This window comes from Pundamilia nyererei, unplaced genomic scaffold (assembly GCF_000239375.1).
Source record: "Pundamilia nyererei isolate P.nyererei 1_Seehausen unplaced genomic scaffold, PunNye1.0 scaffold00114, whole genome shotgun sequence".
Lineage (NCBI taxonomy): Eukaryota > Metazoa > Chordata > Actinopteri > Cichliformes > Cichlidae > Pundamilia > Pundamilia nyererei.
In genome coordinates, this window is record NW_005187515.1 from 2075113 (window position 1) to 2085865 (window position 10753).

Here is a 10753-nt window from a genome sequence, read left to right on the forward strand (position 1 = left end):
TATATATATATATATACACACACACACACACACAAAGTCAAAATGAGATATGCCCTGAGAATGACCATGGTAATATTCTGTGGAACTTCCACATACAGACAGACAAACGGGTGATGGGCAACCAACCAAGAAATAGTAGTGGTGGACAAGCAGAGGAAGACAGTCGTAGTGTTCGATGTAGCGATACCAAGTGATAGCAACATCAGGAACAAGAAACACAAGAAGAATGAAAAACAATGCAAATACCAGGGCTGAGAGACAATTTGGAAAGTTTAGGCAACAGTGGTCCACATAGTAACTGGAACACTTGGAGCAGTGACCCAGCAGATCAGCAGATTCCAGGAATGACATCTGAGATATCTGTGCAGAACCGCACAGTCTTGGGAAATGGAACGATACTGTGCAAGACCTTCAGGCTCCCAGGCCTTTCGCAGAAATGAGGGAGTGATTCTTCTTGAGCTTTGGTGGAGGTTGGTGGATGAATTGAAACAGAAGGCACTGATGCAGGGCAGAAGCAGCACTGATATATGTGACACACAGTTTAAGTTGCCCTCCGTGACGTAGCTTGAAGCCCTTTGTTTCATTATCTGGTCGTAGTAATCGTTAGTACTTCCAAAGTTATGTGTGAAATTCTTTGAGTCTATTTTCTATCATCTATTTTTTGATGTTAAACATGTGTGAGAAGTAAGCATAGATTCTGTTTGCCAGTTGGTGATTTGAAGTTTCAGTGAGTCCTGTAAGAACCTGTATTTTTGAAAGATCAAGGTCAGTTTGATGAATGTCTAATTCACTTCAGATGCTGTTAAGCTCTAAGTTATATCTGAGCTGATACTTTTAACTTATTTCCGAGTGTCTGATGTAATCAATTGAAGGTCAAACCATAAATGTGGATTCAGCCAGTGCATCTGAACTGCTAACCTCGCACATGTGTGGATGCAGGCTTGAGAGTGTGAAGTTGTGTGTGTGTGTGTGTGTGTGTGTGTGTGTGTGTGTGTGTGTGTGTGTGTGTGTGTGTGTGTGTGTGTGTGTGAGAGAGAGAGAGTATTTTCTCTATTGCCAGCTTGTCACCTTTGGGGGGAACATAGCGGCTGCATTTCAGGAGTCGATGCTGCTGATGCAGCTGCTGGTTGAAATTCAATAGTGGTTGAGCTTTGCACCATGCGCTAGCCTCTCTGTGTGCCTGTGTGAGGGTAATCCCTCCTGGCCATTTGGATCCTAGAACGACTGTATGTCTATGGGGAAGCTGTCATATCTTATAGAGTCTGGAAAATGATGTCTCCATTTTTCTTTTCGCCTAGTTTTTCCTCTCATACATTTTCTTCCACTCCCTCTAACAGCCAGCCACAGAAAAGCAGAAGCTGCAGTCTTCAGCTTATGCTTATTTCTATTGTATTCTATCCTATTTTTTCCCCATTCTTGAGCCTTTTCTCTTTTACTTTCTCTACTTAACATAGATTACACAGTTTTTATTATGTCAGCTAAAAGCTATAGTTGTATTTAGCTTCAATGTACAGTATAAGTACCATTACTGTGAATGCTGTTTGAATAATCATAAATCTCTGTGAATATTCAACCTACTCAAGTTAAGTTACTTTATTTTTACAACACATTTAAATACATCAGATATTAAGTAGCTGAGACATAATAAAAAATATATTTTACACTATATTTTATTCAGTTTTATAATGTGTTTTCAAAATAGTCCAGTTGAGGGACTTTATGGGCCAACAAAAGTGAAAACCAACCATCTGGTAAGCAAGCCCTTGGTGACAGTGGGAAGGAAGAACTTTTAACAGGAAGAGACGTCAGGCAGAGCAAGGCACAGAGAGGATCCATGATCTGCCTGGACCTGTTCAAGGGTGTGGGGGCAGAAATTACAAAGATGCATTGCAATTTTAACAAGATATTCTAGAATGCCAATGTGTTTTGTTTAAAATTTCCAGCAGTAATTATCCCTTCCTGTTTCCTGACTGTGTCACTGTTTCCTGTCCTGTTGCTGTCCATGTCACTCCAGGCTACTTGTATGTCACCTGCCTCATTCAGAACTGCTCGGACAAAATGGTGACAGCACAGTTCCTTGGAAAAATTGATCACAACTCGCTGCTGGTGCAGGATGACTACGTATTTGTCAAGGTAAAAGAGGAATACATGTGCATGAATGTTTTTATTTTACACTTTGAAACACTGTGCTATATAAATGTCACTTATCTTCTCTCATATTCCAGACTACTGCCATTCTATTCAAACTAAATTTTAAATCCTGTCACGTATCTACTCCATTTTGTCTGATGCATTTGTTAGATTCCACAGCACCTAATATTCTCAACATTACATCTGACTGCTGCATTAATGAGAAGACAGGAATTGCTCCTCTGATGGTTTCAAATTCTATTTTAATGTCTCGTGTTGCAGGTTATTGTTTTGTCTTTGTTCTATTTGAACTCGTTCAGCTTTTCACACAGTAGACAGCATTTTTGTACACATTTAATAAATTCTATTTGTAGAGCTGGACGATAGAATGATAACGATATGTATCGCGATATAACTTTTACTCGATAGAGAAATTAAGCTATCGCGATAGACCTCGCCGCTCTTGTCCTTTTTTTTTTTTTTTTTTTTTAAAAAAAAAAAAAAAAAAAGGTCAGCCAATCCAAATTAAGTAGCGCAGAGCCGAACCAATCACAGCCGCAGCGTCATGTCGCGTGACTTGTTACGTACAGCACAAGTGCCAAGCCGAAGAGAAAACAGATGATGGTTCCAGTGCCGGAGAGATTGTCGAACGGAAGAGCCATAGAAGCTCCGTAGTGTGAAGGTATTTCGGCTATTTCAAGTCTGACAAAAAACAGAGTAGCGTTCACTGTAAATTGTGCCGAAAGCAAGTCTGGAAATACAATAAACTGGTGCATGCGTCACACTGTGCGCCACGTTATTGTTTCGGTGAAATGAATTTCTACAATACTGTTACTGTTAATTCTACTCTCTGCAGTGTTTAAATGCTTACACATACACACAGTTACTGTCTGTCCACACATACGACTCGGTTCTGCTTCTATGCCGCAGCTTTGTTTACTTTTTCCCACCGAGGCTTCTAGACTTCTGATTGGCCAACATTTCAGCACGGTTAGGAATCTAGCGCCACCTGCTGCTTTGGCATGTTCATAGCAGCGTTTTCCTTCATTTCTGCCTTTATGTGTGGACGGGATTATTTTTTAAAACGAAAACGGAAAATCTCCGTTTTCAAAAATACCCGTGTACGTGTGGACGTAGCCTCAGTCTCTGACTGGAAGCGCTAATTCGTCATTCGGCTTTTGTCAGACTAAAGTAACTGTTAAAACTGTTTGAAAAGCTAAGCTATACAACAAGGAGAGATTGAGAATTTCCTTTTAGTTCTCAGTTTATTTGATATTGACAAAAGTTAGTCAGTTTTGTCTGTTCTTCTGTAAAACAAACTAAGATTTATTTTTAGAATTAATACTTTATTTCTAAGTGGAATTGACAATTTAGTCTGTTTCGTTTGTTCTATTTTGAAACTTAAACGCTTTAGCGGCTGCCTTTTGTGTAGTTTGCAATATTTGCCTTTATTTATCTGAAAAAGTCTCATGTTCCTTAAGTACATCTACCCTGTTGAATTTATTATGGGAAATAAATATTTAAATAAAAACAAGCTGCTGATAATTTCACATTTTACTTGTGAGCAACGGCACATTTAAATCTTACAAATATAGTTATTTGGCTTATATCGTGATAGATATCGTTATCGCCTGAAATGAAAAAAACATATCGTGATATGAAAAAATCTCATATCGCCCAGCTCTAACTATTTGTGTTGTGGGAGAGGAAATGTGTACACCTATGCATTTGCATGATCATATAGTCCATCTGTTCTCCTCTGCCTGTCCAATTCAGGAAGTCTGGACCCTATTCCAGCCCTGCAACCGCAAACAGGTTTCAGGGCTAACACAGAGAGACAGACAACCATGTTGATTCACATTCACACTTATGGGCAATTTAGAATCACTCAATAACCCTTTGAACTGTGGAAGGAAGCCAGAGTACCTGGAGAGAACCCACAAAGACATGGGAAGAACATGCAAACAGCAACCTGACCACTAAGCTATATGATATGGAAAACATGAGACAGGAAATGCAGGGGTGAGCTAGAAAACAGTAACTGAACTTCAAAAGGAGGATTATCCATTGGTCAGTCAACCGTAGAGGCCATCATTTTATAGATGGATTAAAAATTGAACAATACATTTTTCTCAAGTATTTTTCTTATCACAGGGTGTTCAAGATGTGATACTGATAAATTGCATAGCTTAGCCAAGCTTAAACATTATTTTAAGCTAGAGTGTTATCAGAATTATAATCATAAAGTCTGCATTACAGTCAAATGGAGATTTCAGGTTATGCATAGGTCTCGGGAAAAAATTATGATTGATATTATGATCTTTTCCCGAGCTTAGTGAAATAGTGAAAACTTCTATTTTCTTCCTCTTTTTTGCCAGAAACAAAACTTGTCTCCTGACTGATACATTCTTTGTACTGTACGTCTCTAAAGTGGACCCAAAATCTAGGCAGCCTCCAAGGGTCGAGGCAGAGGCACCTATACTGTGGCTTTTGTTGCATTTACTTTCCAGCACTCTGTAGATAGATACTTTAATGATCCCACGAGAGAAACTGTTGCATTAAATCAGCAGAATAAAAGAATAAAATTACTATAGTCTACAATAAAAAAGCAATAAACAACAAAGTTAAAGTCTTATACTATGAGATAGTTCTATATACATAATACTAGTAAGGAAAAACTGAGCAAGTTTTTTTTTTTTAAAACCTGCATCTCCCCAGTTATTTCTCTTTCAGCATTTGTGTATATGTTGTATCTGTCAGTGTATTTATTCAGTTGCAGCTGTGTTTGCGCTTACAGCTGAATTTGCAGCTTTATGTCTGTTTTACTGATAAACTCTTGCTGCCCAGATAACATGCAGTGCTGTCACTTGAAATGGAAAAATAATTTCTATTCGTGATAGTGTGCGGAATTAATCTTGTCTATAATTGATTTGCCATGCAGTACAGTACTGCACACTCTGCAGTGGCCAATAGTTCAATTCTATTTGCATGGAGAATAGACATGAGCTGGTATGCTAGAGGACAATCTCCACAGTGGGACAAAGTTGCTCTCTCTGGGTGTTGTCCCCCTATGTGTAAAGTTATGTGTGCATGAGTGTTTGCATCTGTGAGAAGAATGAAAACTCATCAGGTCACTGTAGACTGGCCCTTAAGGGATAATCCTCCTAATATTTCAAGCATTACATACAGATATCAGGTTTGAAGAACAACACCTCAAACAATCTTTACTAGCAGTTCTTACGTGTTTACCTATAATGAAACCCAACACCTGGCAGTTCTGTGAGTGATGTATGTGTGCGAACATTTACTGCATGTGTCACTTTCCCTTTAAAGTAGTTGTTGATACTTTCATCCCCAACTTTATAAGGTGAGGTCTGTTCCTTGATCATTAATATGAAAATTATCATAACCATTGATCAACAACTGATCAAAACCCATTGATCAAAGGCCATGAATACCATTAACAGAGAGAGTTGGGGAATGGCTGCAATCACAGCTTTGTAAGATGGCAAAAGATGGTTTCAGTTATTGTGCAAATGTAGTGTTTATACGGCTGGGGAAACCTGCAGTCAACTGAGAGTGAAGAAGTCACTTGGATGAGTGATGAAACGTTTCTTCCACTGAAAACGCTACGTCCAGATGAACAGAATCAACCTTTTGTGATTGACTTACCTGGATGATTGAGCATGCATCAAGTACAATACAATACAATACAGTACGATACAAAGTGCTCTGACTGGTCACCTTTAATCTATGAGGTCCTAATTAGAATAATCTCAAACCTAACTGAATAACTATGTAGATTTGAAAGCGTCCAGAACAGCAAATAATGGAATACCTTTTGGAAAATTAGTTTTCAGAGCTCCACACTTTGAGAATTAATGTAAAAAGTGTGTTGTGGATTATGATACCTAAACACAAGTCTCTATACTGAGTACAGGAACTAAAACAAGGTACATATAGACAAAGAAAAAAACTGGAGGTGATGATAGACCAAATACATCTTGTCATTGCCAGCTTTTCATGTGCTTTGTCAGTCTTTTTTTAAATTTTTTCTCCTTTCAGTGTGCTGTTATGTGGTGAACATTTCCCGTGAGGTTTTCAGTTTTTTAAAGCCCTTCATTGTTCATTAAGTTCACCTGTTTGTTTTAACCCTTCCTTCAGTTGGTTGGTTGTTGTCTAGTAACTTCTTGTTCACATGTTCCTTACTGTGCTCTGTTCTTTTATTATGATTTTGGGTTTCATTTAGTTTGCTGGTTTCCTGTTTGTTATTTTAAGTGAAGGCGTTTTCAACAACTGGCAGCCTGCAGTCCTAATCCTTTCAGCTGCTGGGGGTTCACCCAAAACATTTCTTTCTGAAACTGACAAGTTTATTGATTTGCAATGAAGTACTGAACCTCTGACATTCAGCTATTCACACAAGTTTCACAAACACAAGAAACTTTGGCTCTTTGTATAAATTTTGTCCAAAAAAAAAAAATCTTAATGGTATAAACAGATCTTCGGGGTACTTTTCCAACATTAAGGCACTACATAAATATGCAGAGTCAGAGCTGAGAATGCAGCTCTCATCCCACTCTGCCAGCCGTCCTTTAGAAAGTGATTCCTTTTGAAACCTCAGTCCATGACACTTTCTTCAGTAGCTCTCATTTTTAAAAAATGGCTTTTTTTGTTTGATCCCTCTGCAATGCTTATCATTAAAGAAAAGTGGAACTTACCTGCTCCTTTCAATCACAAGCAATGGCAATAATCACAGCTCAGTCTGAACTCAGATGACAGAGACTGACATCTCCATGAAGGGAAAAAAGGCAAAGTCAAAAATAGAAGCACTGAATGCAAAGTTATAAACCTTTCCTTTTTATTTTGACAAAGAAAAAATGTTTTTTTTTAAACACAAAAAAAAAAAGGAGTTTCAGTGCTGCTCACCTGTTTCAGAACATGGTTAACTCATTTCTGAGCCCGTCACTTGGGATATGACACATTCAGCTCTTGTTCCAATCCACTGTCAGTCACTAGTGCGGTCTCTTTTCTCCCAACTTCCTCTGCTAAACTGTAGAATCACCTGTTTGAGTATTCTGGTTCGTGCTATGTGAGCTTTTTCATTGTCTGAGCACTCAGCTGGACGACGGCATGATTCAGCCTTTTACCCATTTGTGAGTTGAATGCCAAGGTCTGTGCAATGCGCAGGAGTTTCTTTGCATTTACCTATCAGCACAGGGTGACTCACCGGCAACAGATGGTGAACTGTGCACCTCCACCTCCACAATTAGTCAGCTGGACATTTGCAGATGTTGAACATTTGATTGTTTTTCTGCAGGACAATATTTAAATGACTGGATGAATTCAGCCTTAATATGTCTCTTGATGCTGTGTCACTCAAATTGTTTTCTCTTTCACTCTTGCCTCGTTTTTAATCTCAGTGCATTCAGCAGCTTTCCCTTTAAAGTAATATACTTATGGGTCGTATGTCTATAAAAAATTTAAAACTGTTTGACTATATTATAACTGTAGAACTGTTAGACCGTTATTCATGCTGTTGCTGTTGTTTTTGCTAATTTCCCAGGTCACCACAGGCAATCGGACCAAGCACTATGTGTCCTACCGACGGAATGAATTTGTCCAGATGAGGTTTCCTAAGTATGCCTTACCAAAGGTAATGGACGAGAAAATTGGTGCATCTTTTGCTAATATTGATTTAAGGTTGACACAGTTTGCTCCCTGAAAGACTTCTCAGTCTGAATTATGCACGCATCCCTCAGGGATCAGTGTTTTGAACACTTTCATTTATAGTTGTTTAGCTAAGAATAATTACAAGAATTCAGTGGAATCAGATTTATTTTTACTTTTGACATTAAATGTGTAGGTTCTGTAAAGTCATTACTGATGAAACCCACACCATTAAGTGAACTGCAGTTTGTATTCTGATATTTGCACACACTTATGCTCACATCCCATGTGTGACCAGGTTCACAACAGTATTTCATGATACTCCATCGCTAGAGCCCCGCACTATTGTATCTTGTACAATATTTGAGGGACTAGTGTACACCATATATACTCGTGTATCAGCACACACGGTTACAACATTTACTTGGAAATGATGAATTTAAATAAGACAGTACCAGAAAAGTTTGGGATACTCACCTATGTGAGTTCATTAAATTAGACCAGACTGGCCTACCACTCCTTGTACACACCACATTACTTATACATATTTGCTGTGTGATTACTTGATTTACTGGTGAAGTGTAAAGTGTGTAAAAAGTGTAAAGTAAAGTGTGCGTGTTAGTCCCCATAGGGAAATAGTTCCTCTGCATTTAACCCATTCACCCAGTGAAGCAGTGGGCAGCCACCAATGCAGCGCCCGGGGAGCAGTGTGTAGGGACGGTACCTTGCTCAGGGGTACCTCAGGGTAGCGGTTCAGTGGAGTCTAACCCCCGACCTTCCGATCATGGGGCCACCACTCTACCTACTGAGCTATCCCTGCCCTGGTGGAAGTACTCTTGAAGTACCCTTTCACATTACACATACGTTACTATGTTTTATCCTATAACTGAGGATTTGAAAACAGCCATGTGACTAACTAGGTCAGTCTCATTGACCTCATCTACTGCTTGGTAATCCTTTCACTATCAAAACACTATATGTGTGTATTTTTATTTTTTTTATATCTTAATGTATAATTTATGTTCAAGTCTGTATCATGCTGCGCTGCACTAAATTTCTAAGCTAATAATATTCTCACTGATGCCAGGAGTAGACAAGCAATGCATTTGAACCATCACATTCTTTGGATTTTTTGCTGAAATCCATTGTGTATCCTTGAAATAGAAAGTCCACAGTCCACAGACTGTTGCAGGTAACTGAGAATCATGGAAGGTCCATTATTTCAAAGTTCTGTTATTATCTGTTCAGACACAGGAAGGCATGCTAGAATGATATACTGTAAATGTGTCCCATTCCCCATACAAAGGGTTTAGTGTGAAATTTCATGTTCCTAACTCTGTGGATTCAAAACTTTTAAAATCAAACCCCTTGTTCCAATATGTTCCACTTCTTTGTTGGTCTCAAGTGTTAGTACACTACCTGCACTCAAATTAAGCCTGGAACTGCCCTGATACATGATAACCTGCATAAAATATTCACACCTCAGCATTGATCCAGCAGCATCTTATGTCACTCACATAGCCAGAGAGGATAAATGAGCTCCACTTCAATACAGGCCAGTATTGGAACCTTTGCTGTCAGCATCAGCTGCACAGGGGACCATTTTAGTGTGACACTTGCCAGAGTGCTATTGAACTCATCTGATTGCATTGTAAGCCTGAGGAAATCTTTCAAGATTTTTGTTTTTATTTATTTATTTATTTTTCTTGGCTTTGAACTAAGCCCTTTTAGCCAGACACTGCGATTGTTAGTCTGTCACTGATAATCTTATGCAAGGTGTTTAGCAACACAAATACGTAAAATACTAACCCCACCACTTACAGAAATCTTATAACCTGAATTGTCTGGCTACTTCAGCACCAAGAGCTCCACAATTTCCGTGATCCTTAAGGTGAAAGGAATTGAATTACACAGACAAACACACATCTGGGGATCTGCTGTAATGGGAAGCCAGTGGATAAATTAGTTTGTGTGTAAGTATGTGTGTGTGTAAGTATCTGTTTAGATAAAATATGCCCTAGTTACTCTCATGCTCATCGCTCCCTCTGTCTCTCTACATGTGTCCTCTTACTTGGGTGAGCAGATAGGTCACGCTTTGCGAAGCTTTTAGGTCGAGCGACATGGGGTGGGGTGTCAGGGCAAAGAAACAGAGACAGGCGAGAGGGATGGTGAGAGAGAGACTGAAGGGGGAAGATGAGGAGAAAGTGTGTGTGTGAGTAAGGGGTTCCATGTTTTTCCACTGTTAATAATTGAAAGGTTGGCAGATAAAAAATGCAGAGGCCATCAGAGAAAGCAGTTTTACTGTGTCCTGTGAGACCTGACCCAAGTGATGGATTAACCACACACCCACCCACACACACCCACACAGGTGTGAAATCACAAGTAATAATTGTTCCTTTTTGCTCTGCTTCCATCTCCTCTGGCCACTCGGAATGTGATCATGTTTCTGGGGTTTTTAACACTTTGTTTAACTATCAGTGTATCATTGACCAGACAGTGTCTTGTTGGTGCCTAGTAGGTCCTACGGAAGCAGTCTGCTGACTTGGGTGTGCATGGCTGCCAGTGGCACTGGGACACTAGTGTTTATTGATGATGTAACACAGGACAGAAGGAGCTGAGTGGATTCTGAAGTGTTCAGAGACAAACTGTCTGCTCAAATCCAGCTAAGTGCAGTCAAATTGATTGGGCAGTGTTTTATAATACAGATGGACAATGACCTAAAATATACGGCCAAAGCATCCCAGGAGTTTATTAAAGCAAAGAAGTGGAAATGTCTTGATTGGCTAGGTCAGTCACCCCATCTCAACCCAACTATGTATTTCACTTGTTGAAGACTAAACTTCTGACAGAAAGCAAAGAAAAGCGTCTGGACTTCTTTAAGTTGCTTGAAGACGTTTCACCTCTCATCCAAGAAGCTTCTTCAGTTCTAAGGTCAAATGGTGGGGAGTCCCAGATA

The 10753-nt window shown here is 39.3% G+C and overlaps 1 protein-coding gene across 3 annotated transcripts in view; it reads left to right on the forward strand.

The window, feature by feature from the left end:
• The window catches only part of sorcs2 (sortilin-related VPS10 domain containing receptor 2), a 368020-nt gene that overhangs the window by 296809 nt on the left and 60458 nt on the right, over window positions 1–10753 (forward strand). For all 3 annotated transcript variants that reach the window (XM_005741860.1, XM_013913087.1, XM_013913088.1), the window contains exons 7-8: window positions 2015–2133; window positions 7694–7783. In XM_005741860.1, coding sequence (XP_005741917.1) covers window positions 2015–2133; window positions 7694–7783 — 209 coding nt within the window. The remainder of the gene's footprint in view (window positions 1–2014; window positions 2134–7693; window positions 7784–10753) is intronic.